Source organism: Typopeltis vanoorti, chromosome 11 (assembly GCF_054136105.1).
Source record: "Typopeltis vanoorti isolate ZY-2024b chromosome 11, IOZ_Tvanoo_1.0, whole genome shotgun sequence".
Taxonomy (NCBI): domain Eukaryota; kingdom Metazoa; phylum Arthropoda; class Arachnida; order Uropygi; family Thelyphonidae; genus Typopeltis; species Typopeltis vanoorti.
Window position 1 is genome coordinate 40,137,090 of NC_143559.1, and position 19,914 is coordinate 40,157,003.

At 35.5% G+C, this 19,914-nt stretch overlaps 1 protein-coding gene across 3 annotated transcripts in view; it reads right to left on the reverse strand.

The window, feature by feature from the left end:
• spri (Src homology 2 domain-containing protein sprint) overlaps positions 1–19,914 on the reverse strand; it is a 488,442-nt gene that overhangs the window by 391,485 nt on the left and 77,043 nt on the right. Inside the window, exon 1 of one of the 3 annotated variants that reach the window (XM_090400601.1) lies at positions 17,795–17,833. The exons of the other annotated variants lie outside the window; for them this stretch is intronic. Coding sequence (XP_090256727.1) covers positions 17,795–17,821 — 27 coding nt within the window. The 5' untranslated portion in view covers positions 17,822–17,833. Of the gene's footprint in view, positions 1–17,794; positions 17,834–19,914 lie in introns of those variants that run through there. 3 annotated transcript variants of the gene reach the window in all.

Here is a 19,914-nt window from a genome sequence, read left to right on the forward strand (position 1 = left end):
ATACCACATTGGTGGAACTGTACTCCAAGAGATTGATGAGGCCAGGGACTTGGGAGTGTTGGTGGATAGGGAGATGAAGTTTAGGGGCACATTGCAAAAGTAGCTAAATCAGCTCATCAACTCACTTGGTTGTTGAAAAATACCTTGACGAGCAGAGACAAGCAAGTTATTGTACCTCTGTACCGAGCCTCGATAAGACCTCATCTCGACTACTGTGCCCAGATTTGGTCACCTCGGTTCCTTCTTGATGGGGAGGAGGTGGAGAGAATCCAGAGGCGAGTGACTAAGATGATAACAGGTCTATGGAATGAACCATATGAGAACAGGTTGAAGATTTGTGGGTTGCAGAAACTAGTTGATAGGCGGAAAAGGGGAGATATGATTGAGACATTCAAATTGCTAAAGGGATTCTATAGGATTAATTCAGAGGATATTTTTGAGATAAGGACTGGTGGTGGGAGAACTAGGGGACACCTATGGAAGCTGGGCAAGAGTGTGGTTAGCAGGGGTGTTAGAGCTGGGTTCTTTACTTTTAGAGTGGTAAATGAGTGGAATAAGCTGCCAGAGTCTGTTGTGGGTGCTATGACGGTGAACGAGTTCAAGACAAGGTATGATAGATACTGTGAGAATGTAATCGCATAGTTGTGTGGACATGATGTTTAGGGCCTCCCTCGATGAAGGAGGCCCTAAGGACTCCTGGAGTTGCCAGAAATAATAATAATAATAATAATAATAAAAAAATTCCCTCTTGCTGGATTGACATTTCCCTCTAAGCCTTTCCTGACGAACATTTCACATCAGTAAGTATCTCAACTTCTTAAAAATTTGGCGTCATTTTCCACTCAAGGAGCAATTTTTTGTGAGGCGATGCATCAAATACCTTTCTAAAATTCTTGTTCTTTTGAGGGGGAGCAAGTCGGCTGATCTGTAACTCACTTCCACCGTATCTCAGATATCATTTTGTTTACCCGTGAGTCTCCAGCGATGCTCCAATGAACTGGCATTCATTATTTCTCTTCCCCCGCCCACTAAGTCTTTTTGGAACACTAGGCAGTGCTTGCCGTATCATACCTATTTCTGTTCTCTGGAGTAGCTTTCCTTGCAAAATGTTACGCGAGTACAGAATGTCTTTTACTTTAGTAGCATCAATTCTGATCACACCATAGGCTTCTAATAAGAAACTAATCAAACAAGCTTTAATAATAATAAATTATATATTACTATGTCTAATCGTGCTAGGAGGAAGCAGGGTATATTTTTCGCTATGCAAGAGGTACTGTCGTGTGATTAGGCAATCCTTGTGTTGGAGGCATATCATCCTCACGCAACGTGACCCTGCTCTCTAATTTCAGATATTACCTATTATAAAAAATATTAACAAAAAAAAATAATAAACGTGTCACTGCAGGTCACAAAAAACAGGAATTCATAAAAACGAAATAAAGACAAAAATCTATAAAATAATAATAATAATGGATCCTCAATTGTCAGCGTTCACTAATGTTCAGTTCAGCTTTCTAAACTGTATTCTGCACGATTTCTTCTGTAGGAAGAGTCAGACTATCTTACGGGAACCTTCTTAATAATCACAATGTATACTATCGCTATTCCATGGCAGAGATTGCTGAACTTCAAATCGTCTCTATGACTTGCTGCCTGAAAACATTTTCCACAACTTGGTTGCTTCTACTACCTTCAACCAACTCTTCTAATTCCAAAAACCTCTCTGGTTTTATATCTCTGAAAGATTACTTTCCACAGTAATACAGCAATCCCTCGATTAGTTCGCCTAATGCGTTCTTTAAAACAGGCGCATTCATCGAAAACGCACTAATCGAATATAATAACCTATGGGAAAATGTGTAATTCGTTCCTCATATTTCTTTTTTGACCCTATTTTTTTTTTTTTTTTTTATATATAAAAGAATTAGGGTATGTCTCAGGGTTAAAGGAAAACCATGAAGCTGAAAGACAATAAAACATATTCAGAATATAAATTTATTATTCTACTTCTTAACAAAGAATTGAGCTAACGAGTTTGGCGGGCATTTTGTTTCTTTTTTTTTTTTTTTTTTTCATACAACCGACTGTATGGCCCTATTGCCTCTTCTATTCGTATGCAAATTTTAGCGCTTTTCTCTTCATCAGGGTCAGCCTCTAAGAATTGCTGCTTAAAAACTTCGATTGTACGAAAAATATTTTCAAATTGTTTCAGTGAAATCTCTTTTGGCTGACTATCAGTGGTTAAATTTTCTTCATATTCTTCTGGATCTTCCCATTGGGCATCTAAATTTAGCAGGTCGGAATCACTCAATTCTTCAGAATGAGATTTAATTAACTCTTGGACGTTATCATTGAAGGGGAGAAAGAAATTAAGGACGTACGAATTGGTCGCCACCAAGCGAAATCACGTGCTTTATAGATAAAATTTCCCGACTGTTATACAAGCAAAATAGTTACCACTTTAAAAACTACAATGATCATAAAAGAGAAGTTAATTTTCCGAAGTGTAATAATAAACAACTCATCCCACATTGATCACCCTTTTATCGGAATGGATTCTCCGTTTTGTGACATGCACAGAAATGTCTCGAATCTGTAGGCGTACTACACAGACGACATAAATTTTGGCAGTAAAAATTTGGAACATGGAAGTAGTGTAGTATGCCATTAAAAATAACTTTGTAAAATGTTTTAAATCGGTAACTAAATTTCATTTTGGTGAATGATTTTTTATAATAGTTAACCATAAAAATGTATAGATAGAAAATTTTTAAAATCTGTAACATTTATTTTTAAGATGTATATAGGCGCACTAATCGAATTTGGGTATCGAAAAAAATGACGCACTAATCGGGGGGGGGGTGACATTAATCGAGGGATTACTCTCTCTCTCTATATATATATATATATTACTCCTAACTGTTTGTCCATGGCTCTCCTTTTCCATGTTCCTCCTGCAAATCTGATATCAATCCACCGTGATTTAGGTAGGCGTCGTAGTCGTATTTCCTCTCGTGGAATCCAATCCAGTACTTTTGTCCATTGTTCATCTTGTCTTCGGGCAATATGCCCAGCCCATTGCCACTTCAGATGTTTCACTCTTCCCATGATGTCAGAGACTTTGGTTTGATTTCTTATCCATGTATTCCTTTTGAGATCCAATCTTGTGATACCAAGATTGGATCCCAAAAGACTGAATTTCCTTTGCATTCAGTGTCTATGTTTCACAGCTGTCAGCATAGGAAGAATACATTGGTTAAAAACTTTTCTCTTCAGGCATAATGATAGTTGGCTCTTGAATATTGAATGTCATTTTCCAAATGCTATCCACCCATGCATCGTGCGACTTTCAATTTTGTCCATAATATTTTGTTCCATTGATATCTGTTGTCCTAAATATATGTAATGATCTACTTATTTAATTTCTTCATTAATTTTTATTATTTCTGGTTGGACATAGCTATTGAACATAACTTGGGTCTTCTTTAGGCCAGCTGTTTTGCTAGCAATTTGGAGTTCATGGATACGAGTCTATAATTCATGCGCAGTTGAAATAAAGATAACTATGTCATCTGAAAAGTCTAAATGGCTTAAATATCTTCCTATCTTCAGACCTTTCCCTTCCAATCAAGAAGTTTGAATATTTCTTCTAGGTACGCTGTGAATAATTTGGAGATATTGTGTCACCCTGTCTTATACCCCTGTGTATTCCCACAGTAGAGATGTGATGTTTCCATTGAAATGAACTGCTGCTGTGGCATTGGTGTATGCTGATTTGATGGTCCTGATGTATGGCTCCTCCATTTGTTAGTTTCGTAATGCTTTAAGTATTGCATAAGTTTTAAGTGAATCAAAGGCTTTCTCATAGTCAATAAAACAAGGCATAGTGGTAATGGATATTCATTACACCGTTCAATAATCTGCTGTACAACTTGAATATGGTCCATTATATGAAATCCCCTTCGAAAGCCTGCCTGTTCTTTTGGTTGTGCTAGGTCTAGAGTCGCACAAAGCCTATGAGCCAAGACTTTTTGTAAACACTTTGTAAACCACTGACAGATCGGTAGTTCGTCAAGTCTTCTATCTCACCTTTTTTTATGTATCAGAATTAGGATAGCCTTCTTCCATGTTGTTGGTACATCATTTTTCTTCAGCCATAAAGTAAATAGTTTTGCTAAGAGTTTGTAGATTATTTCTCCACCTATTTTTAGAAGTTCAACTATAACTCCATCCTCACTTACAGCTTTCCCATTTTGCAAGCTTTGGATGCTCCACATAACTTCTGGTAGAATCTGTGGTACTTCAGCTGTGTCGTAGTTTTCTTCTTCATTTAATTCACCATCCTGATATAATATTGAGTAAAATTCTTCGACTATTTTTGCTATAGCATATCTATCTTGGTGATAGTCCCGTCTTGTAGTTTGACTGCAACCATCTGTTCGTTGCTGTTTGGCTTTTTTTGAGACTACGGTTGTTTTCAATTGTTGTATGAATTTACAATTGAATTTTAATGTGATAATGATTTCTTCTGTGATACCTTTTCTCATCGTTTTGCACAATTCAGTGTATTCAATTTTATTCTGTAGGTTAACTGATTGTTTCATTTCTCTTCGTTTCTTCAGAAATCCTGACTTGTTTCTGTTCTGTAGTACCAGCTATTTCAAGTGAGTATTGTAAGAAGTGGGCGTCGTGGTCGTTATAATGTCATTACTTTCTGATAGATCAGCATTATCATCTATAATAGGATGTTTAAATCTATTATCTATTGTTCAGTTCGTGTTGGAATATTTTTTTTTTTAATGTTGAGTTTGTGTACATCTATGTTTTGCTTTGATCTCCAAAACATTTTTCTTCTTTCTTTTTGGCAGTTTATTTGGATTTTACTGGGTACCATACGATGGTCACTTCCAATATTGAAGGTGTTTATAATAGCGCAGTCTTTAAAGATGTTTTTCTTATTGCTGAGGATAAAGTCAATTTCACTAGTTTTTCCATTTGGACTTTTCCATGTCCACTTTCTATGTGTTTTTTTTTTTCCCCTTGAAAAAGGAATTCATGATATACAAGTTTTCTTTTTCTGCAAATTCTGTTAACCTTGCTCCTCTGTCGTCTCTCATGCTATATCCAAAATTTCCCATTGAGCTTTCATCTGAATGTTAACTCAGATAAAAGCTCAATGGGATACATCATGGCAGAAGGCTTCAATTTCTTCGTCAATATGACTTATTGTTGGTGCGTAGACTTAGATGATTTTAAGAGTGTATCTTTTGGGATTTGAACAGCGGATACACTGTCAAATTCTATTATGTTGTTCTTCAGTTTTTTGTTGATCAAGAATCCAATTCCACTGATTCTTTCCTTATCTTGGCCTCTATAATATAGTATGTCTCCATTTTTTAATTGAAGAATTTTTTCACCATTACGTCTAACTTCGCACAGTCCAAGAATGTACCATTTTAGTCGCTTTAACTCTTCAGTTAGCCCATAGTTAGCCGTGCTTCACTGCTCAGGGTCCTACAGTTTAATGTTCCAAGGTCTAGTTTCCAATGGCAGCATGATCTGGTTACCCAGGGATTCTTAGCATCCTCTGCCTTCATGTTCAACTGCCTGCTGGCATAGGTGGTAACAATCCGGCCTCTGGGGAATGAGAGCCATTTTATTTCTTTCGGATTCATCTTGGAAGGTTAGGCCATAAATTCAACACGCTGTCCAAGTGCAGGTTGGTGAATGGCAATATTTTCACATGGGCTCGCCAGTCCCAAAACCACTGGTCCACGGCTGCCCTGATATCCAACGGATGGTAGTCAGAGTTTCTCCACTACCTAGGGGATGCGCTCGGTAGCCACGATATATATATATATATATATATATATATATATATATATATATATATCAGGTTTTCTATAAGCAACTGAAGCGCCATGACCTTGTCCAGATTTCCTTCTCTGCAGATCGTCGTTCACCCAGTCATTCTTCATGCCCATATCTACTAGCACCTCAGTGGTACCAAAACGGATAGCGTCCATGATTTATGCGCTTCTTCATATTCTTATCACTGTTCTCGTATCCAAATTGGCTGAATAACTACAATAATTCTTACTGGAATGATAACTTCATCCTCTCTCCCTCCGGCTTGGTTGTCCGAGTGGTTAGCATATCCGCTCTCTCGTCAAGAGGCTGCACATTCGAATCCCGCCTAGAACATGGGTGTTTGGGATTGTCCTGTTAACAGTTTACCATATGTACTGCTGTGATCTGTGTCCTGGCGCAGTAGGACCTTTGATGTCTTTGCGCCATAACTAATCAAATAAAATAAAAAAAACCGCGCTCTCACACACTTCACACAAAAATCCCTGGACTAATGGGTCTCCAACAAGTGTAAAGCAGTCCAAGATAAAAAGTAACTACATTTCAAATGACTGAAGTCAAAAACTGCAACTTCTCACTTCGAATACAATACAGCTCACAATAATTGTAAATTTTCTGTATTTGGCTTCTGAAAAGGCCAAATACAGAAAACTTGTCTGCTCAAACAATAATCGCGCCTTATGGTTCCCTGCTAAGTCGAAGGAACAAAACTTTTGCGTTGTTTCTGACCATCCCTATAGTGCCATGGTAATATCATCACCACCCACTCCTCAAAAATGACGGATCGCTTGGCATTGGTCTTTTCTTCCAGCAAACGCATATTGAGAAAAGGAAACTTACCTTCCACTATACCACAAACAATCCCATTTATGTCTCGAAAGATAGAAAAATTCACATTATGCTAGATTTCAATGCCTCCTGGTCCTGATTGTATCATCCACTATCAAATGCACTCAATATTGGAGATCCTAGAGTTAACATATATCCTAATATCGCCTATACAAACTGCCTTCTACTTGCCTGGTATTTGGCCATAAGAATGGAAGACAGCCTATATCTAATCACTTAATAATCACTAAATTGGATTCCACTATTCTCAATCCATGGCAGATCTTCGAGCCAATCTTATCCACCTTCAGATACAAACCATAGAGATTTCGAGAAATTTATATGGTTATTCTTGATTGCTTATAGTCTGCATTTAATGTTTTGGGACTGGGTCGTGGGTTTGTTCTCTAGTTATTCGCTGTATCATGATGGTATTCAAATTTCTCTCTTAATGCTGAAGTACACAGAGGGCTTGGTGCTTTTGTCCTTAATGTTTCTCCAATTCATTCACGACTATCGCTCATTTACCACAAATCCTAACACAGTTTTATTGATAAGATTACTCTGTTCATCTTCTTAATTTAACAAAACTTTCAGTGTTCGAATGAACCAAGCTTCGAGATTTTCCAGTATCTCAAACTGTGATCTTACCATTTTGCAGTGGGATTAAAAATAATTCAGCAAATGTTAATGCCCATAAAACAGAGTCCTGTCTTATTTCTCGTAATACAAATTTCACTTCTTTTCCCCTTACTTATGATAATATTCAGATCTCCCGTTAGGATCGGATTTCTCTTCTTCGGTTGACTTGCACTTCTAGCCTTTCATATACAACCAATATGCGCATAGCCTCCAAAAAAAACTGGAGTCCTCCGTTCAAGACAGTACTTTTAGCCTGCACAACTCCTAACATTATATAAATCCCAAATCCGCACAAGTTAACTAGAGTAGAGATAATTCCTTATAGAGCATCTGTAGCTTGTATGACATTTTATAAAGAATTAAGAAATTTTCATTCCATACGTTATTTGCATGGTAATGTAGTATTCACAATGATAACGTGCGAATTACTTCTACATTGGAGAAACCTTTTTTTTTTTTTTTCTACAAATAATGCCGTTGTTGCTATTGGAATGACTGGCTAATCGTTATTATTATGACTGTAGAAGTAGCTGTTTGACAGACGACTGCAAATTAATAAACAAGATTCCTCCCAAGGCGAATGGTTCCAAATGAAACTGAAAAAAAAAAAGAATCTTAACCTTTGTGTTTCATGACTACCTGATCTTGGATGAGAATAGATAAGTAAATAGAATGTTCATAATCTGACTTCATTGTGATAACATTGTTGAAATTATTTTATAAAGAAATTTGCACCAATCTAGTATAATTTTACCAATTTCTGAAATCATTTCTTTAAATAAAATATGCCACAAGACACTGTAAATACTATTATACGCACCACTTTAAAAATTATGGCAACTAATTACACATCACCACCTATCCCCCTCCTTTCGAATCACTGTCTTGTCATACAGAGTGAGTGAAAGATAAATTTCGACATATGCGATGAGACGACAGCAGAGTACAAGGAAGAAAAAGTAGCAAAAGCTGAATTTGAGCATAAGGCCGAGGTTTCGATGACACCATTTCACCTTTTGGTAGTTCAAGATTATCGTTGTCGCTTTGTTTCTGATCCACTAATAATCCTAGGTACTGCGATAATGTTTCTTGTCAGGAGATTTAGCCTTTTGATACTGAAAAGCAATGCGATATCAGTGGAGTAACGATCGGTATATATTGTAAATGAGCTTTCGGTTCTCTAGTAACTGCAATTCAACCTACACTTATTTCTGAGCTGAATGATGATGAATAGCTACATCATTAAGCTAGGATATCGATTCGTAGCAAGAGGAGCTTTTCTCGTTTCCAAGCAATCAGAATTCGATATTTTGTTTGGACTGGGAGACAATGGAGTGCCCAATAAGACACAAAATAAAGCTTTGATAGGTCGTGCTCTTTTTTTTTTTTTCCGAGTAATCGAAGGAGCGCACTCGTTCCTCAGATAGACAGCAGTATGCAGCAAGTTTGCACATATAAAGGCTAAAATGTTGCATCTTCTTGTGAATCGTGTTTGGTATTCTCCCCTTCCCTTTATTCTGTGAAACTGAGCCATTTTCTCTAGTACTTAACTTGGACATATTAATCAAGCTCGAGCAATAATTGTATCAAATATGATAGTTTTAAGAGGTTTATCAAATATACAGTGTCCGAAAGATAAATTATAATATAGCAGAGTAGACAAAATTATTTTTTATATGAATTCCAGCCACAAAAGATAGTAAACCTATCGTACATTAATTAGTACAGTGGGTGGGATAAATATTCCAGACCTGTTTCAGCATGTCAGGCTTCCATAAATATTCCAATAACCGGGCGATGAAATTCACTCATCTCTATAAAACATACAAAACATGCATGTCAGCAGTGGAATTCGAACTCGCGGCCTACTGGTTGGAGAGCGGAGAACTTACCCACCAGTTGTAGTCATTTGTATTATTATTACTGAAGAGGATAATGAGGAAACCAATATCTTCTGAAAAATAATGTATGTTCAGAGTGCTAGACAGTTTTTTTTATTGCCATTTTATTAGTCATTTTCTATTGTGAGAAAATTTTCTGAAAGTTGTAAGGAGGATTTACTATCTTGCAACTGGTATAATTAGCTGTTAACTACTGGTAGTGACGGTGTAATTGACATGGGAGCCTACCTTTTTTTTTTTTTTACTGATGATTTTGTACAATGGCTGCGAACAGTGCTGTCAGTACGAATATATAACACAAAGATTGGAAAAAGCAAATATCGATTCAATCGCCAGATTGAATAATACATGAAAACCATCTAAATAAGGGTCAACAGCACTGTGAAGGACTTGCTGTTATACGGATCAGAGACATGAAAACTGACAAAGACATGAGAAACCAAATTAAATAGTTTTCAAAGTATTTGCGAAAAATATTGAAATATTTTGGCCACACGTATAACAAATGATGAGTTATGTAAACAAAGCAAGCAAAAAAAAAAGTATTTGCCAGTGAACTAAAAAAACTGTAGAAGGAAGTGAAATTGGCAATGAAGAAGTAATTCCAAAAGGTAGTTTTGACATGAATCAAGGTAGGAAAACAGATGAAAATCTAAACTAACTTATGGTACACAAAGAAAGGGCGGCGAGTTGAAAGAGCTAGATGTTGAATTTCGGCTTAATTATGTAACACGGAGAGAATAAGTAGATATTGTAAAATAGAACACTGAGTGATATGAAATCTCCACCTTAATAATTTAACTGTCTAGAACCGTGTAGAACCTTACAAAACAGATGTTCATTCATTAAAACACTCTTAAAAGACGCCAGATTGTAACTATACAGTATAACTATTGAATACTGTTGTTATAAATTAACGTCAATGAAGCGATATTCCAACTCGCAATAAACATTAACGATCATCTAGCCTTTTGATACCACCAGTTGTAGTCATTTGTATTATTATTATTATTACTGAAGAGGATAAGAATTAAGAATTTCAACTAAAATATAAGTAATAAGTCAATTCAGCAACTGGACGATGTCAAGGTATAATATATAACACTCGTGTACATCTACGGTATTAAACAATAACGGCTATTCATAGCGTGTGAACATGAACAGTGCGTATTTATTTACACACTGAACATGATGAGCGAGAGGCCAAGCGTTAACGGTTCGATTTTTATGTCGGTTTTCTTAAACCAGTTTCTTCTGTTTCGAGAAATTATCTGTCATCCCTATCAAGCATAATTACAGTACAACAAAAAGTACCCACATATCATGACTTACTATAATTAAGTCTGCTATACATCCGGGAATGGTCCAACTGTCCAAATTTCTATCCGGACTTCAAAATGTCTAGGATTCCAAAATTTTATTTCACTCGCAGTACCTAACGTAACTCGTTAGGTACTGCGAGTGAAATAAAATTTATTTCACTAACTACACTTTATTTTTGTACAACCAATTGCAAAATCAGTTCCCACTTAAATCTTGGTTTGCTCTTTGGCTACGAGATATTTCTTCTGTTGGATTTCATATTATACGCCTAACATTATTTATTTTTATTTTTTTATTTTTGTAGTCGTGACTTTTTATTAAAAATAATTTTAAAGGAAGGTAGAGAACATTGCGTTTATAGGAACTATTAAGTCAACTGTAATTCTCGTGAAATTTCCGATAAAAGATATGTAGACATACAGGCTAAAAAAAAATTACAGTGCTCTATGCATGAAAAATATAAATATTAGTCTGATGCCTACTGATAAAAGGAAGGTATGTGAAAATCAATTATAATGGAGGTTCGCGATATTGAAGAAACAGAAGAGTAGTCACATAAAATAGTCCCCGACTTACGCAAATTATCTTCAAAGGGCTAATTCACCTACGTTATTCGCTCGCCATCTGCCAGCGGTCTTTGGATCTCTGTTAGATGGCGAGATGGATGATGGTTAACTTGTTATCTAGAGCTTTATGAAGGGAACAAACAAGCGACTGTTCAGTCATCTCTTGATAATTTCGGCCAAATTTAAAAATTTTGTCTATTTCCTCATGCTATTTATATTATATTATATTATATTACTTCGCATTAATAATAACATGTTAAAATTCGAGATTTTTATGTGAATTCTACAAGCTAAAAAATGACCTTTAAAGAATCGTAATACACTGCATTGCTATACAACCAACAACTACAACATGCCGGCTCGGGCGTCGCCCGGATAAACAAGGCCTGCGATACCAATCGAGCGATCGGGGTTGGATCGAAAAGTGGGATACCGAAAGGAAACAGAAACTGAAACTAACAGAACTGTTATCAGTAGGAACATGGAATGTACGGACACTCTGGATGTCAGGAAAATTAGAACTACTTCGTGAGGAAATGAAGAGATAGTGGGATATACTAGGATTGGCAGAAATGAGATGGACATCACCTGGAGAGATCAATGGATGTGAAGTAATATGGTCAGGACATGACACCATGCACGAAGCAGGAGTTGGCTTCCTTCTCAGCAAAAGAGCTCGAGAGGCACTGTTAGGCTACAAACCAGTAAATGAACGAATCATAGTAGCAAGATTTCAGGCAAAGCCATTCAACATATCAATAGTCCAGATATATGCACCCACATCTGACAGCACAGATGAGGATATTGACTTATTCTACAAAGATCTGACAGAGACAATAGAAACAATACCAAAGCAAGATGTGCTAATTATTCAAGGAGATTGGAATGCCAAAGTTGGAATAGATAATGATGGTTGGGAAAAAGTCATGGGAAAATATGGTTTCGGAGAAAGAAATGAACGAGGTGAAAAATTGTTAGAATTTGCTGTGGACCACGAGATGATGATCTGTAACACAAGATTCCAACAAAAGAAGTGTAGAAAATGGACGTGGCGATCAAATGATGGGAAAACCAAAAACATGATTGATATGATTATGATTAAAAGAAGATGGATAACATCAGTACAGCAATGTCGAACTTTTCGAGGAGCGGATATAGACTCGGACCATAGTTTAGTGATTGCAAACATCAAGATGAAATTGAAAAAGAAATATAAACCCCAACATCAGAATAGAAGAGATACAGCACGAATAAGTGAAGTAGAAATAGGAAGAAGGTGCAGAACAGTGTTAGCAGAGAAACTTAAAAGTGTGGAGAAAGAAAAAAACTCGAATTTAAGAGTGAAAAGAGTAATGAAGGTGATAGAAGATGCAGTTGAAGAAACAGTACCAGAAGAAGAGAAGATCAAGAAGAAATGGATTACACAAGAAACACTGAAGTTAGTACAGAAGAAAAGAATGTTGAAGATAAGAAGGGATACATCAGAACAAATAGAAGAGCAATATAGAAGAAAGTGTAATGAGGTGAAAAAAGCAGTCAGAATGGATAAAATGAAATGGTTAGAAGCCCAATGCAACAATATAGAACAGTACTATGGAGAGCATAAAACAAGGGAGGTATACAAAATGATTAGAACCATTAATAGAAAGTGGCAACCAAAACAGACCACAATTAAAGATGAAAAGGGCAAAGTATTGATGAATAAATAAAAAATTGTACAGCGGTGGACAAGATACTGTAGTGAGTTATATGAAGAAAAACTAGATTCAGATAGCATTGGGAAACTCACTGAAGAATTGAAGCAGATATCACCACCAGGTAATGAGCATGATATGGACATTTTAAGAGGAGATGTAGAAAAAGCAATAGGACGGCTAAAATACAACAAGAGTCCTGGTAACGATAACATTACTGGAGAAATGATTAAATATGGTGGTGAAAGTATGGTTACAGAAATGCACCAACTATGTAATATGGTATGGAAAGAAGGGAAAATGCCAGAGGATTGGGTGAAATCAATATTAGTAACATTATACAAGAAAAGAAATAAGCTAGAATGTAAAAATTATAGAACAATTGCCTTGATAAGTCACCATGGTAAAGTGATGATGATCATATTGACAGAAAGATTGAGAACACAATTCGAAGCATACCTTGCAGACGAGCAAGCAGGATTTAGGAAGGATAGAACTACAATTCAACAGATTTTGACAATGAGGTTAATAGCAGAGAAAGCTAGTAGAAAAAACAAAAACATATATACTTGCTTTGTTGACTTTCAGAAAGCTTTTGACAGTATTGACCAGAAAGTGACATTAGCAGTTCTGGAATCCTATGGAATTGATAAAAAACTAATAGCTATATTAAAAGATGTTTACCAGAATGCAGTTGCAGCAGTTAGAATAGGTGATGATTTGGGGAAATGGTTTAAAACAAGCAGAGGTACTAGACAGGGAGACCCAATATCACCAAGCATTTTCATTGCACATTTAGAAAGAGCAATGGATAAAATGAAAGAAGATGGCAAAGGAATATCTGTACACGGAATGAGAATTAACAATCTGAGATTTGCAGATGACATTGTTATTATTGAAGAAGACGAAAGAGAACTACAAAAAACACTGAAACTGTTAAATGAGGAAGGGAAGAGATTTGGACTTGTTATGAACTTTGAAAAAACAAAGACAATGGTATTTGGTGAGAAGAACATGAAACAAAAGATACAAGTGGATGGAACTGATATAGAAAATGTAGAACAATTCACATATTTGGGAAGTAAACTGACATATGACTTGGACTGTAAAAAAGAAATAAAGATCAGGATTGCAAAGGGAAGAACACATCTGAAGGCCATGGATAACATCTGGAAAAGTAAAGTGATCAGTCTGCAAACAAAACTAAGAGTACTGGAAACATGCATCTTCAGCGGTGTACTGTACGGATCTGAAACGTGGGTAATAAACAAGGAATCAAGAAAAAGAATTTTGTCATTTGAAAGAACTTGTTACAGGAAGATTCTAAGAATAGGATGGGTACAGAAAATCACCAATGCAGAGCTCTATCAGAAGATACAACCAAAACAGAATCTAATGCAGAAGATTATAAAACGGAAGCTGCAATTATTTGGACACATCTGTAGAATGAGTGAGGACCGGAAGATAAAGACATTTATGTTTGGTATTTTGGATGGTTTAAACAGAAGAGGTAGACCATACAGAGAATGGATAGACGATATAAAAGACTGGTGTGGAATGGATGTACAAAAACTGCAACACTGTGCACTGGACAAAGAAAGGTGGAAGAAGATAGTGAAACAGGCATCAGACATCAACGGGCAGTGAGCCCATGATTCGTGATGATGAATACACTGCATCCACATACTGTTAACACCTAAGCAAAATGCAATTAATGGGAAAACTTATTAAATTCGAGTTACATAAAATTTGCAGAACGTAACGTAAGTTGGGAATGTCTGTAATTCCGAACAATGTAAAATAAACGTCGGCTAAACATATACAGTATTTGTTTTGTCGAAGTTCTTGATTATTTTCTTTCTATGAACAGCTCAAAGTGCCCGTCAATACAAATATCGCCAACAGGCTGGGAGAGTCGAATGTCACTGTGGCAGGGATATTTGTAAATGCATTAGGTGGCAGGTGATTTCATCGCTCGATGTGAGAATTCGACTGCTTATACGGAGGCACGAAGTGACTTGAAAATAAAATGTTCCCTGTTTGGTCACTTGAGGAGGAGGGGCCCCAAAATATCTCACATAATTCATGAACGGTACTAACGAAAACTAGAGGTGTATAATCTTTAAGCAGGATTCACAATAGATACATAAAATAAAAGGAGAGGAAGATATGTATTGTACTGTATGTTGTTAGATATTTATCAAGAGTGAACTGCATACTGTTGTTATGCTGCGTATTTGCAACATACGAGTATATACGAGTATTACAGTCCTTTTAAGTACGCTGTATTGTGTAATTTTTGTTCAATACAAAATACCAGATAGGAAAAATGTACAATATAAAAATATTGTGCATTTTTCCTATTTGGAATTATTTTCTGTTGTTATAGATGTATTTTTGTAAACTTATTTTTAATAAATTGTAAAAATGATGTAATATCTCGCAGCAGATTGAAACCCACTGATCTAGAAGAATGAAATATTAATGCCTCGGGAAGTAGGCGAGAAGAAACTTCAAAGAAATTTTAAAAACTATGTTTAAGCACAATCGAATTCAGTGTTTTACGATAGCCTCCGTGGCGTAGTTGGGAGGACGTTACGATAATTGTCCTCGGGGTAGAAAGCGCGAAGTTCACGATGAGCCTTATAAAGGCATTTCAGGTGAAGATGAGTGAGCCAGCTTATACTGCGGTGATAGTTTCTCATCCTTTAAACCAGCTGGAAAACACAAGCAGGTAAAATATAATACTTTGGCCACATACCTCGGTCGTAAAAAAAAATCTAGCTCGTGTATTCAATTTTTGTTAATGCTTTCAATTAAGGGCTACACTGACCTAATAGCACTGTTTCAGGTTTCGGTTCTCGTCTGAGGCTGAAAAACAACAACATCGATTTGTATATTAAGTAAGTACACGTTTATTATCCCTCTTTCCAAAATAATATAATCATTAAGATCTAGTAGCGTTTTAGGGAGCCCTCTTTAAAAACCCCGTGTATAATTTGAACTAAATGTAATGCAAAAAAGTTATGATGAGAGTTCAAAGTTGTTTGCTTTAGGAAAGAGAATTGATATGGATGTCGTCTGATGATAGAGCTATACTCGATATACTTAAAATGCAACAGTATTTTTAGAGGATATCCCCTCGGAACAGAGTCCTTGATTATAAAGAAACTCCAAACAGCTTGTTGCAGAACACGTTTCCCCAAAAGGCAGCGAGCTGTAGCCATGGGAAAACTAAAGTAATTGGGACAAATACACATCCAGAAGATGGTGGTCCATTGTTAACCCATCAAAAGGCTGCCTACTCGGGGCTGTTCGAGAAAGAATGACAATAACATAACAATTAATATCCCTGAAAAAGAAACCGGTGGACCAAAACGTTTTCGGAATCTAAAACACTGTAATCGCGTTTTGTCTGAGTGCTTTCATGCATATCCAGCTTCGGAATGGTATTAGTTAATCAAGATAACTGCAATTCAGAAATAGGATGTTGAAATACCTGCGTTTCTTATTTAAAGACTTTACTAAAGTCTCAAACAGGTTTCAAGCACTTAAGACATTCCTTTATGTTACCCCTTTTGAGGATTACAAATAATTTAAAACTGAAAAAAATTATTTACCTTCATTTCTCCCTGACCTTAGTGATATACTTAAAATCTCTACAAGTTTTCATACACTGTTTTCTTCACTGTAAATATTTTTATTTTACAACAATTATTTATTACAAAGAATTTTAATGTCTTTTTTAAAAGGTAAAAAATAATTGATTTGCATTTCCGTTTAAGTCGAGTATGAATTTTTAACATACAAGGGGAAAAAAAACGAAATACGTAGCACTGAAGCTCATTGTAACAATTATCATTTGCATGCTTTAGGGTTCAGCAGTATTAAGGAATCACACTGGGGGGGGGGGGGTTAAAAGGAGAAAAAATATATATATATCCCCACTTCAACCCTACAGAAAAGGAGACAAAATTTCGAATGCTTCACAAATAAAGAAGTTCATTTAGTGTTTTATTATTTACTTTTAACCATAACTCATGCAATTTGTACAGTGCGCAAAAGTGTAGCCCCAAAAGAATGTCAGACACTGTAGTATGACTGGGAGTTATCCTCCAAAAATTCAGTATTTAACTTATAACAGACAACTTGGTTATCGAATTGCACGCGATTAACAGACTATATTAGTCTCGTGGTCAAACTTGCCTTTTCTTAATTTTAACTAAACCACATCCATTATCTGTAGCCGCGAGGTTGAGAAGAATGTATGCGCATGCACAAATGCTGATATTACTTTACTTCTAACGATAATTACTAAATTCTCGTAGAATTAAATTAAAATGAATGTGTGAATAAGTATTCTCGTATAATCAATAATAGAGCTGTAGAATAAATGCGCGAAATGTTCGCTATCGATTTTTTTGTTTTAGTTTATAGGGGTTACTCAATTTTGCTCTTTTTTATCAAAACATTACCTGAAACATTTTAAACATATTGAAGAATTGGTAAATAAGGAAAAAAAAAAGTGTATTTTTGCAAAATCACTCTTAGTAGGGAAGAGCGAATACGTCTAGAACAATTTTCGAACTCATTTTCCGTCAACTGAAAGCCACTTCGAACCACTTTTCAGGCTAAAAAAATTCGACGGTGGGCATCGACGATGTCATCTAGCTGGAAATACTTGGGTTCGAATTCTGTCTAGGAATACGAAGAACTTTCCTCCATAAGGGACTAACTGAAGGCGAGTTTAACGGTCTCATAGAGGTAGAAGAGTCCTCCCCACCCCTCTCCCATCACTTCGGACACTCGAGTTTTTCATCCCTCAAAACAGACAAACCAGCCAGAAGAAAGGAACATATGCAATTAACAGACATAATACACTGGTCTCATAGTCCTAGTTTTCAACCAAAACCAAAACAGCAAGTGATCCCTTTTCAATCCATGACACCAGTTCCTCGATTATACATACCGTGAATCTTATAAACATTGACATCATTCATTAGCCTATTGACACGCCCAGCAAAAGTAATCCCGCACTTTTGTATCTTTATTTGGCTTTTGTTTAGAAGAAATGGTATCGATCATGTTACAGTTATTTTGTCTGCGGGTTACGTGCAACATTTTTATTTTATTTTATTTTTTTTATTTGTTATTTTTGCAAATGCGGTGCTTTATTTATTTGTTTTTTGCTTAAAAACAAAAACACTAAATTTATTTTTGTTTATTTAACTAGTGTTTTATATAAAAAACATTTTGTTTTTTAGTGTTTTTGTTTGTTTGTATTGCGTGTGCGAAGAACGTTCTTTGGGAAACCTCTTGTATTGACATCACATTTTAAGGTAAATAACGAGTTTAATAAAATAAACAATTATAACCCCATAAAGTTTCGTTAGTGGCCTTCACAATGTATAATATAATTGTATTATATGTACAATTATATTATACATTGTGAAGTTCTTATAACATCTAATATGTTCTTATAACATATTAGATGTTATAAGAACTTCACAATTGGTACATACAAATAAGTAACAGAATAAAACCGTTAAATTCATTATTATATGCATGTTGGAACACTGCTAGTAGTTGCTGTACGTTCTGTGGCATAGCACGTATCGTATCCTAGGTCCGTGGCAGTTAGATTTTTAATGATAGCAGACCAAACTTGGTTGTAAATATATATATATATATATATATATATATATCTAGCACGTCGATTAAAAGGAATGAACTACACTACCTAAAACAGAACCTCGCACTCAATGGCTATGAACCCAAGACGATCGACAAAATTCTTAATGCAACTCCTTTATAAACAAGATTTTACGAATGTAAAATGGCTTTTTTACCTTTGCATAAAATCTCCAGATTCTTGCATCCACCAAAACCTTCACATCATCCCATGAAAAAAAAAATTAGGCGTTTATGGGATTCATTGTTCTTGTGGCATTTGTTATTAGATCAGACAGGAAGACTGGGAGAGAACATGTAAAAGACATCGGGGGGAAAAAAGGAAAAAAAAAAAGAAGATAGCATAAATCAGGCTTGGCATCACACACAACTACCACGGGCTATCAAAGGCAGCAAACAAAAATGTCTTATATTGAACATAATCGTTTTACAAGAAAGTTCAAGGAAGCCTTGTAAATGCTAAGGATGCCACACAATGTAACAAATCAAGGCTTAATCTTACATCAAGTTTGATATGTTTTCATTAAAAATGTAACTGCCACCAACTCAGAATATTAGAACGCAGACATGCCACAGAACGCGACAGCAACAACTAGCAGTATTCCAACACGCATGCAGTAATGAATTTAACGTTTTTATCCTGTTTACCTCTATGTACCAATTGTGAAGTTCCCATAATATCTAGTATGTGTAATTAATTGTTTTTAGACTTTTGTTGTCTATAACTTTTTTTCTAGTACTCCTGACGATTTACGAAACTTGTAAGGTTATAATTTGTTTATTTTTTTTTTTATTAAACTCGTTTTGACCTCAAAATGTAGTCTCAATACTGGATGCTTCTCACAGAACTGCTAAGCCACAGAAACGTACATTTTCATAAATATATATATATTTTTTTTACTATTCTTTGTTACCTGTTTGATGAGCAATGTTGTGCTACTTTAAAAATGAATTCCAGTACTTAATATATATACTTTAACATTTTTTGAAAGCATAAGTGTTAAGTGCTTTTACTACATCTGTGCAATTCAAGTGGTAACGTCTGTTAATTTAAAAAAAAAAAATTATATTTACTACGTGAAACTAGACATACGGGAATATCTCAATTACATCATCAATAGTATATTCACGCGATTGCTAGCTTTGAGTTTTTACTTGAGTAAAGACCCAGGCCACCTCCTTTATTACCCGAAGTAGCTTATCTGAAAGCGTCTGTTAAATGTAAACTTTAATAGTATACGCTGGGAAATGTTTCTAAAATAAACGATGCTTTATTTTTTGTTATTTTTAATCTGGTTACATATCAGATTAAATATGAATAATTGAAATACAATTTCCGTAATATAAATATTACGCCTGGAAACTGCATTTCAATTACTCCTATTTTCTTAATCTTGA